The sequence below is a fragment of the Pavona decussata genome, unplaced genomic scaffold, assembly GCF_977016875.1.
Source record: "Pavona decussata unplaced genomic scaffold, jaPavDecu1.1 SCAFFOLD_93, whole genome shotgun sequence".
Lineage (NCBI taxonomy): Eukaryota > Metazoa > Cnidaria > Anthozoa > Scleractinia > Agariciidae > Pavona > Pavona decussata.
Genome location: NW_028145510.1, coordinates 886,197 through 909,507, shown reverse-complemented (window position 1 = coordinate 909,507; position 23,311 = coordinate 886,197). Strand labels below are relative to the sequence as shown.

At 38.1% G+C, this 23,311-nt stretch overlaps 2 protein-coding genes across 4 annotated transcripts; one reads left to right on the top strand and one right to left on the bottom strand.

Moving 5' to 3' along the window:
- Positions 1-35: 35 nt before the first annotated feature.
- LOC146473473 (copine-3-like) lies at positions 36-18,739 on the top strand. Its single transcript, XM_085118140.1, has 16 exons — positions 36-401; positions 2,354-2,533; positions 3,753-3,827; positions 4,470-4,544; positions 5,008-5,091; positions 5,818-5,907; positions 8,943-9,041; positions 9,789-9,875; positions 10,701-10,760; positions 11,254-11,387; positions 11,781-11,835; positions 12,276-12,327; positions 13,164-13,297; positions 13,859-14,022; positions 14,495-14,564; positions 15,713-18,739. The coding sequence occupies exons 1-16, from the start codon at positions 240-242 to the stop codon at positions 15,815-15,817; spliced, it is 1,626 nt and encodes a 541-aa protein (XP_084974266.1). The 5' UTR covers positions 36-239; the 3' UTR covers positions 15,818-18,739.
- LOC146473472 (1-acylglycerol-3-phosphate O-acyltransferase ABHD5-like) lies at positions 17,249-22,753 on the bottom strand. Of its 3 annotated transcripts, XR_014866360.1 has the most exons (6): positions 22,634-22,683; positions 22,416-22,522; positions 21,287-21,811; positions 20,594-20,705; positions 18,647-19,385; positions 17,249-18,597 (listed from the first exon to the last, which is right to left on the bottom strand). XR_014866360.1 is itself a non-coding variant. In XM_085118143.1 (5 exons), the coding sequence occupies exons 1-5, from the start codon at positions 22,670-22,672 to the stop codon at positions 19,058-19,060; spliced, it is 1,095 nt and encodes a 364-aa protein (XP_084974269.1). In that variant the 5' UTR covers positions 22,673-22,753; the 3' UTR covers positions 17,249-19,057. The 3 variants fall into 3 exon arrangements, 2 of the variants coding, with proteins under 2 accessions (XP_084974269.1, XP_084974268.1); XM_085118143.1 differs by having other exon boundaries at positions 17,249-19,385; positions 22,650-22,753; XM_085118142.1 differs by having other exon boundaries at positions 17,249-19,385.
- Between the last annotated feature and the right edge of the window lie 558 nt (positions 22,754-23,311).

Sequence of the window (23,311 nt, the reverse complement as noted above, 5' to 3'; positions counted from 1 at the left end):
ATCCAGTACCAGGACTTCACGGTAAAAATTCATGTGCAAAGCTGTCTTCAATTCGAAAAACAAAACCAAGGATGTTAACGTTTTGATTCGTCTTTTCTGTTTAAACTAAGGATCAGAAGTTTTTGATAGCCACAATAATAAATGTGGCGTTTAACTTGTTTGATTTCGGTCTCTGGTGTTTCGAGGAGTTGTAAAGATCGCGTGTTGGAGAGGCAGCTTAACTTGGTTTTTCGATCACTATGCAGACGCCCTACCCACCTCCTCCAGCTCCCAGCTTGTCTCAGTGCGTTACTCGTGTTCAGCTGAACATTTCTTGCAGGAATCTGAGGGATAAGGATGTGATGTCCAAGTCTGATCCAATGGCAGTTGTTATGATTTTCAAGGACGGCAACTGGTTCGAGGTAAATTGCGCGCGTAAATTCGGTTCATTGTCCATCTTGAGAACATGTTTGTGTGTTTACTCAATTAGCTGTTTGTTTAGAGAAAATGCATTGTTCATTTTCTTATACCAGCTTAATTATAGGTTAATATATTTGGTATAACGGAGTGCTTGGCCGAAGATCATGAACAGTGTGACGAAAACCGAAGCTTCGTGGGCAACTGTGTAATTTTGATGGGTTTTTATTTAAGCTTAATTAATTTCTGAAACGTTTGCACATTGCTGTTGAAAAATATAGAACAGCCAGTGGTGATGCTGGCAAACAAAACCAAGCTGACTAGCTTACTTGATTTTTTTTGTTAAAACTGTCACTTAACTAGAACATCCTAAAATGTGACCTTTTTTGTCGAAAAATTAAAGTAGGGAGGCGGACATCAAAACCAGACAACTGTTAGCTAATCTGATAACCGTTGTCTGATTTTGTACCATGTGACACCTCTCGTCCAATGAGAATGTCTGGAAATTAATCAGTGGGTTATTATTAAACATTCACATATGTCGAGTGGCTTTTAGTAACTGCCTGTTATCACCTGCTGTTTTTAGATTCCATCACTCATTAATGAGTTTGAGAAACTTTTAAGCATTGTTTAGATGTGCATGACATGTGGAAGGGAAAATTAATAATAATAATAATAATAATAATAATAATAAGATTTTATTCATACAATCAATAATAAATATTAACTACATGAAAAGGATGTACCAGAGGTTAGCATCGAACCTCCCAAATAAAAAAAGAAAGGAGAAAAGAAAGCCTTAATATAAACAAAATATTAAAATACATCATTCATCAAAAGGCACATAATATTCTACAATTAAAATATTTCAAAGCCCCAAATATGAATTTAAAAAGTTGTAACAGCTATCCCCAACTTGGATCTAAACTGTAAATAATTATTAATCAAGGGATGTTGAATAAGGCATAGGTCGCACTTAGCAAAGTTTTCCGAGAATTCGTTTACTTTGCAGTCAAGATCTGTCAACGAGACACTTTTCCTAGTGCGTCCCTAACTTTTATGGTTTGAAAAATTTTTGGAAATCGGCAAAAACATCAAAGGCACCGTAGTGCTTGGTTGGGGCAGGCAGATTTTGGAAAACTCTGGCTGAACAATAGGAATCACAGCGAAAACTGTCATCACTTGTCACTGAACAGCAAACAGAAACTGTGCAATAAAATTAAACAGTGCGCGAGATCTGCTTCACTTCGCGCTCTTTCTTTACCGCGAACGGACGTGGATTTTATAATTATTACAATTTATCACAGCTGCCCGTTTTTCTCTGGTGGCAGCAAAGAGTATTCGCAATATATGTATTCTCAAGGCCAAAATTATAGTCCTGAAGAAGCAACTATTGAGAGCCCTTCGCAGAATTCCTCTGCATCGTCGTCTCGGGAGCTCGTCGAACTCAGCGGACCAAGTTTGTCATCATCTTCTGCTGAGGAAAGACGGGCATACCCTCGCTGGTCGAACGACGAAGAAGCAATGTTGCTAAAATTATGGGCTGAAAATTTTGACCAAAGATTTTATGCAAAGTGTCATCACTGAGATATGTTTTTCAGCTTGTGCGACCCTGATAGTTGAAAGCAAAAGTTTGCCTTCCGGTTGCGGTTTCAAATTTTCTGTGTTTTTTTTGCCGGCAAAGTTGAAAACTTTGCCCAAGTGCGACCCATACCTAAACCTCATACAAAAATGGCTGTCATTTTAATATTCTTTTGTATGCATTCAAATTAGCCCCTACTACTAACCTCTTTCTTACGTTCAAAAATCAAAAGAATGCTTTACCTTGAAGGAGAGCTAGTAGCCAGGGTAATTTGAATGCAGACAAAAGAATATTAAAATGTAAGGTGTACAAGTTAAAAATATTTTTAGTTACATATGCATGCACTTCATTTGACATTGTTCCTCTCTTTCATAGACTGGCCGAACAGAAAGATTGGACAACACACTTAATCCACGGTTTTCAAAGGCTATTATTGTGGACTACTTTTTTGAAGAACTCCAGAAATTGAAGTTTTTCATCTATGACATTGATAGTCCTTCTTGCAACCTGAAGTCAGCAGATTTCTTGGGAGAAATAGAATGCACTTTGGGACAGGTAAGATCATAATAAATATTAGCCATTGCCTACTATAGTTGTGATTTAAAACAGGTCATGAAAGATCTTTTCCTTACTTTAGCTCTACCTCTTAATGGGATAGACATATATTTTAAATTATGTGTATTAGTAAGGAGGTTGTCATGCAGAATAATTTGTTGCATGAAAAATTGTTATTGCATGATACAAAATGTAGACAATTTTTAAGGGAGCAATTTGTTGTGGCAGCACATTGCAAGTTTTTTATGTCTTAAAAAATTTGCAGCGCGTTGTCACATCAAAGGCCACAAAATGTTGTTTTGAAAGTTGTCCAATGTACTATATTTTGTGTTAAATGTTGTCCCATGTTACAACATCACCTTAATTAAGCAGATACAGTTTAAAAATATTACATTCATGGGTTGTTGTACATTAGAATGTCAACAACTTGAAACCTGATTCACTTTAAAAGGTTGTTTCTCCTCTAAGTCAATTTATCTATAGACTGTAAAAAATGAGGTGGTTATAAGATCATGCAGGGACTTTCTGGTGGTTTTGACTTTGTCAAAACAATTAATTAGGGACACACCCCCATTTGTGGCTTTAGTCTTGTGTGAAGTTACTTCGTTCGGTCATTTTAAATAGCGTTGCAGTGTTGCTGAAAGGTCAGTTTGCTAGCTTTATCCACCCCTCCCTCCCTAGGTTTCAGTGTGCAGTAGTTCAATAAATCAATTTGTTGTGCCTCAAGCTCTGCGTAGTTCTGTGTTTACTAATTCACTACACAGATACTAATTAGTAATTTAGCACTAGCCCACCTGAACTTTTCATCTACTCAACACAAACAGTAATCAATATTAATTTTTACAGTTGTCAGCGATGGTTTGAAATATTATCAGGAATCAATTATTGTACATGATTGTATACTTGTAAAAGAAATTATTAGTTAACATAGTTACTGACAGTATTTAAATTTAATATTTAGAATACACTATCCATTGAAGCAAGTTGGGTATCATACACATGTACAAATTGCGGTTTAATTTTTTTTCCAAACTGGTTTAATTCTTATTTCCCTTTGTGTAGTATTCATTACCATTTGAGACAAAGGGAAATAAAAATCAAACTGGTTTGAAAATTTTTGAAACCAAAAACACTATACATGAGTATTATTTTGAACCACAGCATATACATGCTGTACACCGACGACCTGTTGTTCACTTGCATTTTTTAATCTTTTTAGCTTGTATCATCTGGAACATATACCAAACCACTTGTGTTAAAAGGGGCATCTGCTGGACAAGCTGGTACTATCACGGTGGGTTAGGAACAAAGCTTCAATTTTTTAAATGGCTACCTACAGTAAATAAAAGTTGTAGTCCAACATTGTGCATACTGCACGTTATTTGAGTGATCGCATGTAATGCAACTGTTGGTTCCTTTCAAAGGTAGTCTTTAGTTAGAACTACAACTTTAATTTGGGGAACTTAGGGTTCAGTCAAGATCAGAGGCCAATATACAGTCATAGATAATTGAAGGGCTGGGGGCATAACCGCCTTATGTCGAATGTTGGGCTTTTTTTTTTTTTTGCGGATTTGTCTCAATTTTTGCATGTGGGCTTTGTTTTAGTCAACAAACATTGCCCTGTATTTTTTTTCGTTGGTTTGCTCTTCGTTTTCGAGAAAAAACGTATGCAAAAAAACTCAGTTTTCCTAGCGGCATCTTTTGGAGATCTTTTGTTGAATGAGAAACAATAGAAACCTTTTGTTTCGCTGAACAATGAAGTCAGCGAAGTGTCGGATTAGCCGCTCGCTGTTTGAGCCGATACAGTAATGTGTTGGTACAATTGAAGCACTTTCATTGTTGTTGCTTCGTTGGCGCAAGCGATTGAAGCGCTGCAGCAAGGGTGGAGTTTTATCCTTCATTTTCAAGTAAACTGTATTTTATGTTTTATTGTCAGGTAGTGGCAGAAGAAGTTGCAGGGGGAAGTGATGAGGTGTTTTTGCAGTTCAGGGCTGAAAAATTAGACAAAAAGGTTGGTGATATGGTCTTGCCCAGGCGATAAAACGTATCTTTATGGAGCCAAAATCTTCAGCACTTGTGTATGATCACTGATTTCCTACAACACTGCCAGTAGTAGGACTCAGAGAACATCAGATAGCGTCTATCCACCAGTTTATCTTTTTTACCCAGTCCACATCACATTAGCCCACTTCCAGGATTAGCCTGGCTTGTTTTCCTTATTCAGTAAGTCCAGATATCGGATCAGGTTTTAATTGCTTGGTGACTTATCAATCATCCCAGATCTGGATGTGGTGCCGAAATATTTTGAAGAAAAACATTTTAGGGTTGTTTTTGGTTAATGAATTTTACTGTTTCAGTAATTAACTTATAATGTATAAAATAATTCTTCATTAATTAATCAAAGTGTGATGAGTCAAGATTACTCAATTATTTACTACAGCCAGGCTTGAAATCTTGTTCTCATTTCAACACAGGATTTTCTTGGAAAGAGTGACCCCTATTTGGAGCTTTCAAGATCAAAAGAAGATGGAACCTTTGTTGTTGTGCATAGAACAGAAGTAAGCATATTAATATTAAGTCATGAGTACATGCTTATTAAAATCCCTTGAAACAAATAGATACTCAACATACTTTAATCATGCGTGATCAAAGTTGGTACCTTGTTTTTCTGTCATTAAGTAGCTTGGAATCAAGCTCACAATAGCTGGGGGAAATTCCCAGTCCCAAGTCTTTATTGACTTAAACAAGCATTAATGGCATATTGCTGTTCTTTTTATTAAACACAGGTTTCGTTGCTGTAGTATAATTATGTAGGTTGGGTGCCTAGGATATCCAGGGGCCTCCACTGGCAGCCAGCCAGCCCCTAGACAGAGTGCTACTCCCATGGCTGACAGTCCCTGCAACCCAACCCATCACATCAAATTAATATTGGAAAAAGGGGGAAGGAAGGGGGTGGGAATGCCACTATAAACCCAGCCAAAAAGAGCACACTGGCAACCCCTTGAGGGTCCAAAACTACACGCTATGAACTGACAACGGCTTGACGTAATCAATGCCTCCTCAGAGCATGTGCTAACTGCTAAATTAAATGAAATTGCATTCAACTGCATTTAAATTATCTTAAGAGACTTCAGACTTCGATAAAGGCAAATTTTATCAGTGGTTGACATACAAGTAGACAGGGCATCCCTTTGGCACATCGCTCGCTAGTGCACATCTCTGTCCTTTTTACATGTATCTGTTATACAGAGTTTTAAATGTAATATTATCATTCACACTTGCAGGTTATTCAAAACAATTTAAATCCCAGATGGAAACCATTTCAAATTCCTGTCCAGCAGATTTGTAATGGAGATTATGATAGGACCATTCAAGTAAGCCAGACATTACTGCTTAATTTTTTTTAATGCAGCATTTACATGTAATTATAATTTATTATTACAACATCTCACAGAAACAACACGATTCAACTCTCTTGTGGGTGGAAATTGGACAGGGAATGTACAGAGTCTGGCAAGGCTTGGACAAAACCCACTGACCTTATGAACCCACTGGACAAGGGGCCTCAACAGATGGCACCATGCTTAGGGTGTGCCTTGGGGTGTGCTTCATTCTTGTACTGCAAGGAGGTCATTTGGTTGGGGTAATGTCCTGGGGCCAAGTTCAGCCAGCCAGTCCAGAAAAGAAGAAATTATAATTATATCCCCCCTCCCCCCACCCCCTGACAGGGTTCCAGTACAGGGCTGAAGGGGTACCACATGTACAGGTACATGTAGTAATTCCTTGCCCTTACTTAGTTTATAAATACACAGTGAATTAGGATACAACAAGTAAATTGAATAGGCTGCTGATACACCAAATAAGTCGTAAGACAAATAGAGAGCAAGCACTAACTGGCATGGTGGGATGGTTTGGCTTGGCTGTGATGAGCTTGCAGTTGTCCAAGAAAGTGGCGATTGAGAGGGCTTGCACAGTAGAATACTGAGCACGACTAGCGTAAGCTAAATAAGGAATTGCATGTGGGGTGACACCACAGGGAGAACTTCAGGCTCATGCTAAAACCTCAGTAAAATAACTGAAGGTAATACTAACCATACAGTTCTGTCAGCATGTCATGAAGCAACTAGGATTATTGCAGATAACTCATCTCCTCCATGGGTTACCCCCAGGGGGGAGACGTTACTTCTACACATAGATGAAGAGATCTGCGGCTAATTTAATAAAACGTTTATACTTGTAGCTAACAATCTGGGCAGAAAATGAATTCAATAAATATTGTTTGAAGTCTTTAATGATTTATTGAACTTCTTTTTGAGCTCTTCATCGAGTTTCTTTTAATCTACACATGGCCCAGTTTTATTGAATCTACCTCCCAACAATTTGAGGTGGGAGGCCGCGTCGCCCCTGGAGTGGTTACGGGCACCGGATGTGTAATCTGGATGCCCCAGGTTCAAGTCCCGCTCCAAGGCCACGCTTTGTAAATAGCCAACTGATTTGCTTCCCACCAGTTGGGATTTTTAACAAAACAAGAAGCTGTTTCCAGCATATACTCGGGCCATATTTGACTGTGTGGTGCGTAAAGCCTACAATCTTTTAACAGTGATAACCTCCAGCATCGCCAATTCCCCCAAATAGATAGCCTTCTAGCAAGCTCTCTTGGGGGTGGATCCTCTTTCCCCCTCCCGCCCCCCACCCCCAAGAGAGCTTGCTCGCAGGCTACCAAATAGATAGATACAGAGATATAGTGAGGCAATAAGTAACCACCAGATAGAATTGCATTTCTTGCAGTCAGAATGAAATACAGGGGAAAACAACATTTGTCATACGAATGCTTTTTATAATTCCCGGGCTTTAATCCTTACGTTAATTTTCACCTTTCATTTAGAGACAGAGACCATTTGTATGGTCCTAATATGTATGTCACGCCTGGTCAATGACGGATCGTATTTTTCAATATGATATAGACCCGGGGGGGGGGGGGGGTACTCCCTTATGTTACCTTAACGGGGACGTGCGGCCCGATAGGGTATGGTTTTCAGGGTGTTTTTTCTTGAACTGGGTATCTATTTCATCACTTTCTTTCTTAAACAGGGTATCCCTACATGACCTAATGGCTTAAGCTGATTGTGATTGCCAATGCATTAAAATACAGCAAGAAACTAGTGTATTCTTATTTCATTCTAGTCTTAAACAGGGTGTGATTTTGGGTTAAATGTCTTAGAAAGGGCCTGAAAATGTTGAATTCTGTCTTAAACGGGATAGGGAAATCGGAGAATTGTGTCTTAATCAGGGTCAGGGTTTGAACCCCTGGGCCGCACCTCCCTGCCCAAGCATCTGTTGAGTACTCCCCCCCTCCCCGGGATCTAGAGTAACGTTACGCATTACACATACGTTTATATCCTTGTATGTTTTTCAATGTTTTGCTGTTTATATTTTTAAATGAAATTCAGGTTAAAGCATTTGTTATTCACCTTTCATTTGAAGACAGAAACCATTTCTACATTGATTGCTTTTTCTATAGTAAACGTGAGACATCTTTATCTATCTTGGCCCGCAAGGTCATAGACTGATTTAGTTGCCAAATTTTCGGTTAAACAAAACTAACCTTGAGGCACTTAGGTTAGCTTAAAAAATACTCCGGTTAGCTTAAAGAGCACTCCAGTTAGCCTACTAATAGCACTTAGGTTAGCTTAACGGTTAGCAGTTTATGTTGGGGTTGTTCATGCCTCGCATGCCTCGCACGTCTGGCACGCATATTGTAAACACTCCTCACGGCCTGAAAACAAAGAACGCGACCGAGAATTTGATAACACGACAGAAAACGTAACTGGTACCAGCCGAGTACAAAAAACGAGACCGAGAACAATAACTCGTGGCCCAAGGTCTTATCTCTCGGCCTATCGTGACCCCAAAAAGAAAAAATAATTTGATAATGCTACCGAAACCTTAACTCGGTCCTCCTTACGGCCCAAGTAATTAATGTTATTTCAATTTGCATATTTGTTTCACTGGTTTATAGTGTCCCCAATTAGCGCTACAGTGCTAAATACTTCGACACTCTTAAAATAAGTCACTTATTATAATATTTATTTATTATTTATTTATTTATTTACTTATTTTATTTTATTTTATTTTTTATGTTGAGCAACGTTCCTTATCTAAGGAAACAACTCAACAGCAGTTATGTATTCAACCATCCCAGTGACTGTTCTGGGTACTTGTTACCTACATAAATGTACATGTAAATCGGTTAACAGCAAATCAAATTATTTATTATTTTTAGTATCTTTCATATGCTGTCTGTCTGTCAGTAACAACCTTTGCTGATTCTGATTCTGATTCATGTGAATTAAATAATTATTAAAGAATTATTGATATTGATAATGATTATTAAAAACATTTTTTTCAGATTTCATGTTATGATTGGGATTCTGATGGGTCACATGACTTCATTGGTTCGTTCACCACAAATCTCAGAGAGATGTGTTCTGTTCAGCAGCCAAGGGAGGTAACAGAAATATTTTTCTCCAATGATCTTCAATTTAATGAATTTAGATTCCAAAACAATTTTTTTTGCTTGAGTTCTAATATATGTAACGTGAGGTGGCATCTTTTGTTTAGGGCCACAGTTCCTTAAAGTCAGCTTATTGACTCCTGGCTGTGCACATGATTGTTTCTTAAGCAATGCATTTCACCAAACTATTGAGATGACACCTATGTTGTCTCACAGGCTTGAACAGCGGACATGTACACATTCTACCAATACGTTTCCCTTGCTTAGTTCTAAACATTCTTGACTATTGCTCCCAAGGTAGATCGTGAAGGTGAAAGAGAGGTAGACAGCCATGTAGCCTTTCTGCTTTGAGGGCACACCTTGGCTTTTATTTAAGAGCCAGGGTTTCTTTGTCAAATTGGTACGAGAAACAACGTTCATCTGAGTGTGTGTTTCCATAACCCACTGTATCCTCTTCACAGGGTATTAGCTGATACAGCTTTACCAAAGCCCTGAGATGATGGCTTACATTACTCATTTCTCGCCTCAAAGAAAATATGGGGCAGGCTCCAAAAAGGGAGCAAAACCTTAAACATGATGTAGACACCTAAGCCACAAATCAGAGAGGATACAGTGTAACCTGAAACCTTGGCCCCACATCCTAACCACTAGGCCAACTTGCTTCAAAATTTATTGATTATCTCTTTATCAAAGAATCCCCAGTTGGCAGTTCCAATGTCAATATATCTTTTAAATTTTCAGCATCAATGGCCGTGCATAAATGAAAAGAAACAAAAGAAAAAGAAAGGATACAAAAACTCTGGATTAGTTTGCGTTACAAGATGTGAGGTACGTCATCAAAAAAATATAATCAAAATTAATCTTACTGTTTCCTTGTTTATTGGTTTTTTTTATGAACCCTGACACAGACTCGCATGAATATTCAGGATTAAGTAAAAAGTATTATTAATAATTAATTAATAATAATGTAATTTAAAACAACTACTCAATGAGTTACATGATTGTATGAATGTTGGTTTTATCAACAGAGTTGATGACAAACTTATAATATAATTTGACCATTATGTAAACTAAGAGATTTAAGTGCTGATGTTTCAGGCATTAGTCATTTGTCAGAGCAAATCCAAGGTAATTTCACCACCGTAAAGAGCTTTGAGTGCTGTCATTTCAGGCATTAGTCCTTTGTTAGTGAGAGAGAATTCAAGGTAATTTGACCATCGTAAAGAGCTTTGAGTGCTGACGTTATGGTTTTGAACATTATCCCTTTGTAAGTCACTCTGACGAAGGGCTAATCAGTGATGCCAACTCTCCTGCTTTGGCGGGAGACTTACGCTTTTTTGCCCCTAAACCCCCCCCACCCACTGAAGGCTGAATTCCACAGCCCCTCTTCGCTGTTGCTGACACGGTTTTGCTGGCTGCCTCTGAAGATTTCTGGACGTCTCCCGATTTTTGAACTCCGTGGGTTGGCATGTATGGGTTAATACTCAAGTGGCCAAATTACCTTTTAGTTATCAACTCTGCTGATAAACCCAAACATTCGTTTACACTCCTTCACCAATGCATCACCACAGTTTCTTGAGAAACTAACCCCCTTTTTAATAATTATGTATTTATTTTAACTGTTGTGTTACCTTGGACTCCTTTTATTATCAGGTTGTCAAAGTATCATCATTTCTAGACTACATCCAAGGTGGCTGCCAACTGAACTTTACAGTGAGTTCTAAGAAGCTATAAAATGTTTTAAAGGGGATTTCCTTCCTTGTGTAAACATTCTGGTGAAGAATGAGCCACCTTCCTTTCAGTTTTGTGCCATCCAGCTTTTTTTCCCCGTTCAATCCCACAAGGCTGTATTACGTCTGTATGTTTGAGGGTCTTTTTTGCTTTTTACTTGCTTTGCTTGATAGGATTAGGTTGTCGATTTGACAACATGAATCTAAAAGGGTACTGTAACAATCGGGATCTGTAAAATTGGACTGTCTAAAAAGACCACAAATTGAATGTAATTTTATTTAACATATACCAGTAAATTATCTGCCTTTGTGCAAGGTTCTCTATAATTATTATTTTTCTCTACTGCAGGGAAAACATTGTTTAGGCTGCTACACAAAGTAGTGTTCTAAACAATAAACATGACTTGAATTGATTTCATATATGGATGTTGAAAATTTCACTGATTTAACAAGCCATTGTTACTGTGGCTTTACAGGTTGGCATAGACTTTACAGCTTCTAATGGTGAGCCTAACCAAGCCACTTCTCTTCACTACATCAACCCTTATGCACCAAACGAATACATGCAGGCTCTAACTGCTGTGGGAGAAATCATTCAGGATTATGACAGGTAACAATGAGCAGTTTGCTCTTTGAAATGTACAGTTCCAGTTTGCACCCCCCCCCCCCCCCCCCGGCCCCCCGAGGAATTTCTGATGACCTTCCTTGGGGTGGGTATGGATTTTTTTTCTGGAATTGACCGTACTCAAATTACATACCACTTTTTAAGTCTAAAAGTCAGAAACACACACAATCTGCAGTGGGCAAGATTGCACAAAACTCTTCATTGGTACAACTGGGGTTGAAATAATTCCATACCCGTCCAGCTGTTTGTGAGTGCATATATACTAGATGGAATTTGTTTCAAAAAGTGTAATCTTGACATAGCTCAAAATAGCATTTATTTTATTAGTAATTATTTTATTTATGCATATTTTGTTTTATGTTCTCTTGCTCTTAATAGTGACAAATTGTTTCCATCATTTGGATTTGGGGCCAGAATTCCACCCTCATTCCAGGTAAATATTTAAATGAAACTATATCTTAATTGCCTCTGAATCAGTTACTATTCTGTTAAACATGCAAAGGGTATATCTCTAGTCTTCTGAGGACCTGCCTTGTTTAGTAACCCATGCCATTTTGTATGGTGGTGAAATTAATGTGAGTAAAGTCCTAGGACAACATAACATACTACAAGAGACTTCAAATCATTCACCTGCACCTGGTTTTAATTATTAACCTCTGTGAAATAACCCCATGGACCCTGACCATGGACATTGCATGGAATATCCCATAGAACACTGTGGTTCAACTCCATGAGGTTATTTTCCACAAGAAGTGCCAAAATCCTGGGTTATCATAAAACACTGAGTTTATGTGTCACTATAAGGATGCCCCCATCAGCATCTTGTGTTTTTCCTAATCTATTTACCGATATTATTTTATTCCCCACTTTCAGGTTTCGCATCAGTTTCCACTGAACTTTAACCCCAGCAATCCTTACTGTGCAGGTATAGTGACTGACAGAGGTTACATATTAAAATGTCAAACAGTACTGACTATGCTTAACCCAGACCTCTGTATTGGGTAGCACATGAGACATACATAGATCTGATTAGTAGAGGCATAGCCCCTGCTGTTGTATTGTTTTCTTAGACGAGAAATATTTAAAATCCCTCCACATCTTATCTCTTCAACCATGTGACATAAAAATAGGCACTGCATGGCGACACAATGCCGGGGTGATACTGCAATGGACTAGCATCCCATCCTGAGGAAGTAGTAATACATACTCATCAGAACTGCTTTGTGCTGCTGAAACCAGGTCAAGGGGTGGCAGCCTTGTGGGCCACTTGTGACTGGTGTGAGACCTTCCCCTACCCTAAACCCAGAGCATATCCTGGGATCTGTTTCTCCATAAAACTACTGTCCGTGAGTTCACAGCCCGAACAAACAGTGTTTTTAAAATCAGTTTTTTATCAATATGATTATCATGGAAGTTTTTATAGTCAGTAGTTTTTTTGCAAACTAAGGAAAAAATGAAGAAGTTCAGCTCCCTTTAAACCTATCGGCCGACTCTCAATAAATGGTCGGTTGACAGATTTGTGGGGGAGCTGTTCTTCAATTTTACCCAAACTAGCCCAATGTGTTTCTTAATCTTGTGAAGTTTTCCACATTTTCTTTAAAAATTATCAAAAATTGAATTGCTGGTAATGAACATTGTGCACCTAAAAATTTAATACAGATTTTTGGGCCCAAAATGTTTTCAGGAGCTTTGAGAAATACATGCCAGAATTACCAATGAATATATTATTAAGAGTAACGTTGCTGATCTATTGATTTGTAGGTCTCCCTGGTTTAGTCCAAGCGTATCAAACCTGTATTCAAAGTGTCCAGCTTTATGGTCCGACTAACATCTCACCTATTATCAACCATGTCGCACACTTTGCACAGCAAGCAGCTCAAACTCCAACTGCTACAGTAAGTTAGTAAGCTAGAACACAATGATAAGTTTCTGTCAAAAAAGTTTTTCAGTCAGTGACACAGACATAAGGCAGTGCTTGGATAAAGAAAATCTGTGTTCTCCCAACAGGAGTCCCGGACCTATGACCTTCTGATTACTAGTTCGGATGCTTTACCACTGAGCTACTGTACTGAGGAGACTCAAGGGAGCTACTATTAAATTAGGTTCATGTGACATATGACTGAAAAAATATATCTACCGCTTAAATTCACTGGCTTAAAACATAACATGACGTCACATTTCTTTCAAATCTTACAAAATAATGTAAGTTAATTGTACTTTTGTTGAAAACTACTGAAAGCAACAATATAAATTATAATTTTTATTGTTAGTACTATCAATAATATTATAATTGTTATTCTCAAAATAAGGCCCGTTTAATGCATGGTATAATTTATATGACAAAATATTGATCATGTACAATGCATGTAACCATTGAACAGCACTAGTGAGTTGTTCCAAGTGTGTCCATACAAGAGTCATGCAACTAACATGTGATAATTTTTCATACTTTCCAGAACTACTTCATACTGCTCATACTGACTGATGGTGTAATCACAGATATGGATCAAACAAGGCACGCAGTTGTGGCAGCGTCAGCGCTTCCCATGTCAATCATTATTGTTGGAGTCGGAGGTGCTGATTTTACAATGATGGAAGAACTGGACAGCGATGATGGAGTGTATGTAAACGGCAATGGGCACTCATCAAGGCCATTATGACTTGCCTACAGTCTTTCATGTGAAAGTTGTGTTTTCTTTGCACATAAAATTTATAGTGTAATTATACCCTGGGGCTTTTACAGAAAACTGAGTTTTTCAAGTGGGCATTAATTCGAGAAAATAGTAAAGACAAAAACTGTGAACTCGTGAGGCCATCAATTGAGTTATCTCTGATATATCTGAGTAGATGGAATAAACACCCCCTCTGTTCTACTTTTTTCTTTCTTTTTTGGAGGGGGGGAGGGTGCTATTTGAAAAGAGGCCTCAGATGTGGCCTCACTTTGAAAAAATAAAAGGCTATGGGCAAATCTGTTAATTATGTGTTGTTTTGGGTTCAGTTTAATAATCTTGCTGTTTTTTAATCAGAATAATAATTATAATATAATTTTATTAATTAAATACCAGCCTAAGGGTTATTTTTATGATCTGCAGGTTGATGTCAGGTGGCAAGTCTGCTCAAAGGGATATTGTTCAATTTGTCCCCTTTAGGAAGTTCAAAAATGTAAAGTTCAAAATGTATCTAATAATAATTAATTGTATGTGACAATGTTTAAGGAGTCCAAGGCCTATGCCTAAGAAAAATTTCAAGGAGCCCACAAGGCCAAAAACTGAGAAGTTAGGAGCCCAACATGTGAAGTGTTAGGTCCTGATGCAAAACATATTATAACACTTTATTTAATGAGGGTGACATCAATAATAATTTACTGATGACTCAGTAGTTTACATGGTGGACCTCCCTAAACTATGCTAAAACTGACAGGTAAATTAAACTATTGAATGTACAAATTTAAAGAAATTAATACGTATAGTCAGTATTAAAATGTTTGGCAACAGAATTTGCCAGTATGATCTTCCTTTAATTTGGAGGTCTCTTATAAAGCGCTTCTGTGAAGAGGTATCTCTAAGGGACAGTTCTATTCCGTTTCACAGACGGGTAGCACTGGAGTGGAAGTTCTGAGGCCTGAATTTTTCATGTACTTATAGACGTGATGAGATCACCCTTTCTTGAGGTTCTGGTATCGTGTCCATGACTACCCTTGACATAGTTAACACAGGAAGAAAACTATTCCATGGTACCCAAAGTATTTTCTTGGTTGTCCCAGGCTACAGAGCTTCTGTTAGGCAGCAGCGTTGGTGTTACAGTAAAAACCCGCATATAAGAACCTGCAGGCTGAAATTTGGCATTTAAATACCCCAAAATATAAGAACCTGTTCAGCCTGGCAAAGAAAAATACTTAATTTTTAGGTTCTTATACAAAAACAATCACTCCAATCTTGATGGTCAAAATTCTGGATTTCAATTGTGTGAGAAACTTCTGACAAAAAGTTATTGTGTATATGTTTTCTTTGATTTACATTTGTTTGGATTTTCACTAGATTTCACTAGTGCTAAACCATTTTGTATTAGTGGTATAATATTTCTGCCAATGGTTACACTACGACAACCTCTGAAAAATAAGAACCTATTAAGAACCTAATCAGCCTGAATTGTGAAAAACTACCCTAAAATATAAGAACCTGTTCAGCCTGACTTTGAAAATTCTAGGTTCTTATATGCGGGTTTTTACTGTACTGTGCCTATTTTCTTCAAGGATTATCTTGGAATCTCACACTGCATAATTTATTGTAACAGTTTTCTTTTACTTTTAGGTTTCTCCTGCAGCATTGGCCAAGGAAGTGCTGGCTGAGGTACCCAAGCAGTTAACAGACTATTTCAAAGCAAGAAAAATTTTACCACAACAGCGACCAGCATAGGATGACAACAATGGTTATTTATATCACACAAGCTGACAAATATGGTTTCCTGGGACTTTGTCCATTTAGCCAAAATTTTCAGTTTAACTGCTTTAAATGTTAATGGTACACATGGATCAAACGGAAATTTTCTGGAACAAACAGACAACCTTTGGAGTTATTTTTAACTGAAAATGTTGGAACTTTCTGTGTCAAACGAAAAGGGTTTTTTTTTTCATGTGATGGCACAAGAAGACAACAAAGTGCAAAAATAGAAATTTTGTGCAAATGGAACAGTGATTACTGTTCCAACCAGTTTACATGGAAAAAGTTAAATACCTCCGACAGTCATCCATTTGGTCCGGAAAATTTCCATTTGATCCATGCTTCCATTTGCATTTCAATCAGTTTAACCGAAATTTTGGCCGTTTTGGGTAAATTATACATGTAATTGCTGGCTGACCATCACTTTGGATAGCGGATGTTTTTAGTAGACATTAAGTTTAATGGTACCAATTTGACAAATAGAATTGCAGATGACTGTTTATGTATAAAATTGCAACAATATCATTTGGTTGTCACAGATGTATAAGTTAAGTATACTAAAAAGTTGTTTTTTTCCCTGCATAGAAGCATGCATATAAGAATGCTTAAGCTTGTACATAACAGATAAAATTATGACTTTCTTATAGTTGTTGCAGAAATTGTTTCTACAACATGCTTGTGACTTAAGTTTGTTTTAATTTTTATTTAAACCTTACATGAAAGCTAAATATTCAGAGTGATTTGTGTATTGATCAGCTCCCAGCTCGGTAGCATAATATAGCTGTATGGCTTTGCGTGTTAATCACACTGCAAATTATCTGTAGTGTGATACCAAGGGTATAAATTTTTTTTTTTACATTTTGCAGGTAGGTATGAATAAATTAATTTCGATTGGTCTGTTTTAACCTTAGAGTGCTAATAATTAGCACATAATGCCATAATTCTGTCAATATTTGACAGCTATCTATGAATTTTTGACACCAAGATGGTCTTCTGAAAATCTACTCATTAAAGCTTAAATGTAAACACACATATTTAATAAATACAAACAACTCTTGCTTTGCAGACACCTCACTATAATGGACACCATGTTACTACAGAATAAAGTTGAAGACCCAGAGAGAACAATTACAACGGTTAACATAACCACTATTACAGACTATCTCTGTTTTGGACACAACCATGGTTCCAGAGGTGCCTGTTAAAACGGGAGTTGACTGTATGAATGGAACTTTTCAAAGAATTGGCTTTAATATCAAATCTAAGACAAACATTTGGAGGCAAGAGGCATCTTGAAAATTACTTTTCATTATTTTGTATTCTCAGTCTTTACAAGTGCTATATATCTTAGCTTCACTTTAGCCAGATTCTAACTGGCAATGTTCACACATTAAAGGCTCAAGAAACTGTTATAACACAAGACTTTTATTTTTGACTTGCAGTGTAAACCCGACACAGAACAGTAAACACTTTGAAATTTACATGTGCTTGGTGTGTAAAACTCAGCATAGCTTGTAGCAATTCATTAGGCAAAAATTAATAAAATTAAAAACTGCAGCAGCATGAACAACAACAAACAACACTGTACAAAGTCATGTATTTTGTTATTAGAAATTACGAAAGTATATGTACGTCTCACTGCAATAGTTGGAAGCTGTGGGAAGTGAGTTCGCCTATTCAGTTTTTGTATAAAGTATCATGGATACTTTAATTTTACAAATTCCAAACCACTGACCCTTTTTTAAATCCACCTTGGTTTTGCGACCACAGCTGTTGTTTTCACCAGGTGCTGGGTTGTCTAGGCTCGATTTCCACCACTCACTCGGGTTTGGGCTTACCTCCCTGAGAGTCTCTCTCGGGGAGGAAAGCCCAGACCCGAGTGAGCGGCGGAAATCGAGCCTATGGGTTGTCCCATCTTCTGGTTTCAAATTCCTTTATTTCTTTAATGCTTAAGTGTTTGTTCTACTCTGGCTGAGTGACCCAAAACTTGGCATAGCAATGATGGCAGTAATTTTGAGAAAGAGGGGATGGTCTTAATCAGGATACTAGGAAGACAACAATCATGCACAACCTTGGAACAAATCCACGAATTAGGAATGGTACTACCATACGTGGTTCAAATATTTCAGCTTGGCAGGCACACACAATTTAAATAGTGTTGTCTTAATAAGACTGATTGAGTAAATAATTCATGTACAGTTAAAGTAATCATTGGTAACTATAGAGTACAATTGGCAATAATCTTAAAAAAATTAAGCAAAGCCGAATAACATTTTTAATCTAGGAAAATAATTAATCCAATTTCTGGATTTTTGAACAAGGACCAACAAGAAGCAGCTACTTTGACTTGGAATTAAAAAAATATCCCAGCCTACTCTTTGTCTAAGTAAGAAGGAGAGCTTGCAACGATGTCTCGGGAATTTGAGTATCTGCATCAAAAAAGTCGATGCAAAATGCTGATTGGTGGATATTGAATTTGGTGCTTACGTCATTACTCTTCGCTAGCTTCGTGTTGACGATACAAAAAATGGTGTAAAGCAGAGTTTCTATTTGTGAAGGTTGTAAGAATTTTCTCCTTCTCCCATCCCTGTTCCTCCTCTTCCCTGAGAGCTTGCTTGCAGGCTAGACTTTCTTGAGTACATTTAATTTGTAGTGGCCAGTACCAAATTGTTATTGGTAGGCTTCAAAATAGCATTCCAATAATTGGGTGTGGTACAACTGTTTGAAAACTGGAACTTTTGGATTTCTCCAGGGACCTACCTGACATATTTAACATTTAATTTTAGTAAACTCCCCCAAGAGTACCCATGATGTTTCCAGACATGGGAGTATAAAGCAGTTGTTTCCTACTGTTTTCTATTATTTTGTTTTCAGAAAATTAAAAGCCTACAAATGTGACATCCTACCTGTGTGCATAAGCTGGACTTTCGTGGCAACAATAAATATTGATCAGTTTGCATTACATGTAAAATGACAACTTACAATAACATTAACAACTATTTTATTCATAAATTCGATTATAACTAATTAAAAATATATTAGATTTTTGTTTCAAAGCAAGCAATATTCTTATGCCTAATAGGTACGTTAACACAGTTTGCAGTTGGGACTTATTCAGTGTACCAAAGAGGTCTTATTTTTCAACCATCAATTTTGTCACTGTTTACAAATCAATGTAACTTGTAAAATGCCAAGACTTAACTGACACCTTGGCCTTTAGATCTCATTACTAGACTCTGCAGATTCTGCAACAACTTGCACAGCACCTTCATCCTCATTTTGACACACTTTCTCAACCAACTCATTGAATTTGTTAGGCTTGTCTACATACACATGGTGTCCAGCACCAGTTATCACTTGAACATCAACATAACATCCACTGCGTCTTTCCTTTGTTTCTCGGCCTGAGGCGCTATCAATCCACGATCGTGATCCATAAATCATTGTTATAGGAATGTTTCTGTCAATATTTCCAATCCTATAAATCATGGGATGTCTGGCCCAGCCATATGGGATTGTCATATTCTTAAAAGCTGTTTCCCCACTGCAAACAAGCAAATTATAATGTGATGAGTCAACCAACAAATCATGAGTCTACTGCAGTTGGCAGGTTAGAAATAGTACAGTTCAAATGTTTGTTTAGAGGAGAGGGGAGGGCATCCCCATTTAATTTAACATTGATGAGGTGATATGGAAAAAAAGGAATCTTGTTTTGGGAGCATGGCTTATACTCATAAATCACCCTTAACCCTTTCTAGACTGGGTTGTTGTTTTTTTCTTCTGGGGCCTGAGGGTGGAGCTCCATAACTTTGCAAGTATAAAAGACATGTGAGATAGATAGTATGTCCAAAGATGTCTCCTTTCAGGTCTGCAACACGAAGTGATGATGTCACATGAAATGGAAATTAGGCCACGATTGCCAAATGGCAACCATCTTCGATCTGCCATTTTGGATTTCTGGATTTTACCAAAACTTCAGGAAAGCACCAAAATTGAACGAAAAGTAATCAAAACCACTAAAGAAACACTAATATCAACTAAACCAGTAAAACTTGTGGGAAGAATAGGAATTTTCTATTTTCTGAAAAAATGTGCCAGGCAAAAATTGGTTGCCATGGTAACATCAAAGTCAACCAACACTAAACAACCACATCAAATTTTTCCCAGATAAATTTCTGAAAAAGTCCTGAAGTTTCAGGTGTTTGCTCAAATATTAAAAAAGTTATTCAGGTTCAAACTTGCTGTGGGCAGAATCTGCCCCCTCCCCACCTCTTCTTATAAGGGGTAAGAATAAATTTCTGAAAATGAGTTATGTTATCAATAATTATTAGTAGAATACAATTCTTGTCATATTTCATCAAGCTTATACACTAAAAGGAGTCAGTAAGGGTGGTCATGCCCTAAGTGGTGCCAGACCATGAATATTAAACCCAAAAGGTACCACAAGCACTCCTCATTCCAGCCTGGGATCATTTCTTCACAGCTTCCTGCAAAATTCAAGCAACCTCTTGGCGGATTTGGCTGCATGCACTACACCATTTCTACAGATTTTTCTTTTCAGTAACATACTGTTAAAAATGTTACGTACTAAACAACGATAATTATAGCCTGTGTAGCTGGTGGTTTTGTTTGTGTGGGGTCAAAAGTCTTGGCGGCGAAGCCGTGAGAGGAATGGGGCCAGCGGGAACAAAACCGCCAGCTATGCAGGCTAGGATAATTACAACAAACTTGTAACTTGTAAGCCCCATTAACCTTGGTTCTTGAGCATTGCAATGATAAATGTAGTTGAAAATGGTGTCATCTGACAGGATGCTGGAGAACTTCCTTTGAAAGTCAGGTCGAAATTGCCGCACCAGTGATGGGCCTGTTGCAAAGAAAAGGATTTAAATCTCATTTAAGTGCCATATAGTGTTTAGAGGAACAGTGAGCAGAAATCTGGGATAAAATAGTGTAACAAGCATGAAGGAGGTGGGTAAAGAGACGAAAGCAGAATTTCCACAGTGACAGAAAACAGAAGAAATAGGGAAAAAATTGTAACATGGCTAAACATCTTGCAATTTATTCATTTCCTCTGTTAATTAAGCTCACATTTTCAGGTCTTAAAGAAACAAGCCACCTCCCCTCACCATCCCCTCCCCACTTGAAATATTAAGTTATTAGAATATTGGAAAGCAGGAAGCTCAGGCATCTTTGTTACATTCTCACAAAATAACTCAAGAAAATGTAGGACATTTTGCTGTCCTAGTGTGTTCACTAGAGGGGGAAAAATAGTGTTTGAAGTAATGAGTGCCATAAAAACTGGCTGCAACAGGTTCCCTTTTGTTTCAGATTCACTTTAGCCCAACAAAGGCCTTTAATACCCCGAATGTGCCCGCCGGCCACACCCCATCACTCATGAGAAGAAAGTTCTGCTTGGAACACACAGTCAAATAGTTTAATACGTACCCCACGGCCCAGCCGCCCGCAATCCTGCCAATGGATTGAAAGGACTTAGAACAGCTCCTAAAAATTTAACCCATACTGGTATGTGTCTATTGATGTTTTCCTCGGTAGGTTTCACCGGGAATCCCCAAGGATCCGCGAGAATTAGATGCTTCACTCTGGAGGGGTATTTGATAGCATAGGAACTCGCTAAGAAACCACCAAGGCTGTGGCCGAGAAGAACAAACTTTTCCAAGCCGATCTTTTCACGCCACTGTTCAATGGAGTCCACAAACTCTTCCTCGGCTTCTTCTGGGTTGCTGCTTAACGAGGGTCGCGAGCTTCGTCCAAATCCCAGCACGTCAAACGCATACACAGTTCTGTTCTCGGCTAGGTTGTCCACATTCATTGCCCAGAGACCCACACCTCCTCCAAATCCATGAACTAAGACTAGAGGTGTTCTTTTAGCACTCGGGTTGAATTTTAATGTCCATATCCTCTGGCCGTTTCCCAAAGGTACAAATTCGCTTTCAAAGTAACATCGGATTTCTGGTATAGAAAGAGAAAATAAGATGGCAGTTATCAATATAATCCTCCATAATTAGTTGTTGAGACAAAAGTTTCTTCATCGTCCTCTATCTGTAGTCCTTACAAGTGGCACCACGGGAGGTTTGCAATAACAAACGTAATAGCTTAGTGTTCCGTTGATCCTTGCGATTTCCTTTGGAGAACAGGAGCTGAAAAAGAGTTGGTGTCCGTAGAAATTCGATTTATCTTACGAAAATATTCCCCTCCAAGAAAAACAAACACGATCGTGTTCAACAAAGAATCAGTGAAGAATTGACAAATAAAAATGGCCGCCGGTTATCATGTATTTATAAGAAACATGGGAAGTGAACTTTAGACTGTATTTACTTAATTCTGAAGAAAGACCTTCTTAGTAGCAGTATAATTATTATCTTTTTAAAGGTGTACAAAAACACAAATTATGAAAGAATTGCATGTTACACCCTACCTTACATGAAATTTAACGGAAGATTGATTTCATCGATCACTCGGTGTATATGCACGTACACAAAACTTATTACGTAAGCTTAACTTAAAGGGATCTCTGCAATGTTTTTGTACTGACGAGTATAAAATCCACTCTTACTTTCTAAAATTTTCGATTCTGCGATCTCCAGCAATCTTTCCGACGTTGGACACCAATTAAACCAGCCAGAAAACCAAGTCCCTCTCTCTTGATCAGCGCCGGCAGAACTGCGAAAAATGCGAAAGGGAAAGAAAAACAACGGCACAATTTAGTTCCTGCTTGCAAAGACTTCGAAAAAATATCACCGATTTCATCAACAAAGAACTGAAATCACGCACTCGATCGTCGACATACCCTTGGTCTTCGGTTTCATGCATATTTTCCGGTTTAACTTTGGGTCAGCTTCCATCCATCTTCAAGGTTGTTTACAAATAATATGCGAGCCGGCGTAATCCACGCAAATTTATGGCTTGGCTGTTACGTCACGCGACGCTCACAACACACGCCCTTGTTTAACCCTGACCTTGGGGCAAAAAAGGCGGGAAACAAAGAAGTCGACTCGAAGAGGGACCGGTTTTAGCTTGGAAACCCTTGAGGCTGCAGAGACTGACGGACATTTGCAATACTCTGAAAAAAAAATTAGCCTTTCCCTGACATTTCAGACTCAGCTTACTTTTGCGGATGGTTCGCGTCGAAACGCGCGAGGACAACGCGCGAACTTGTAACCTGGAAGCGCCAATCACGTCAAAGCATAAACTGACTATCCCAGGGGTCCCCCGAAGAAAAATGACGGCGATGCCGGCGATTGTCGCGTCGTACCTTTTACAGGGTCAACTAATTTGTGGATTCAATTCGCCAGGAGCACAACAGACATTATTTATTTTTTATGCGTTTCACAGGCGAACGCGGAGCGAGACAAAATCACTCGACTTCAATACATGTTCGATGAGAAGCTATGAGATGTTTGAGTTTCTCGCTGCCTATTGGCTCCTCGTCTACACACTGTCGGCCTCAGT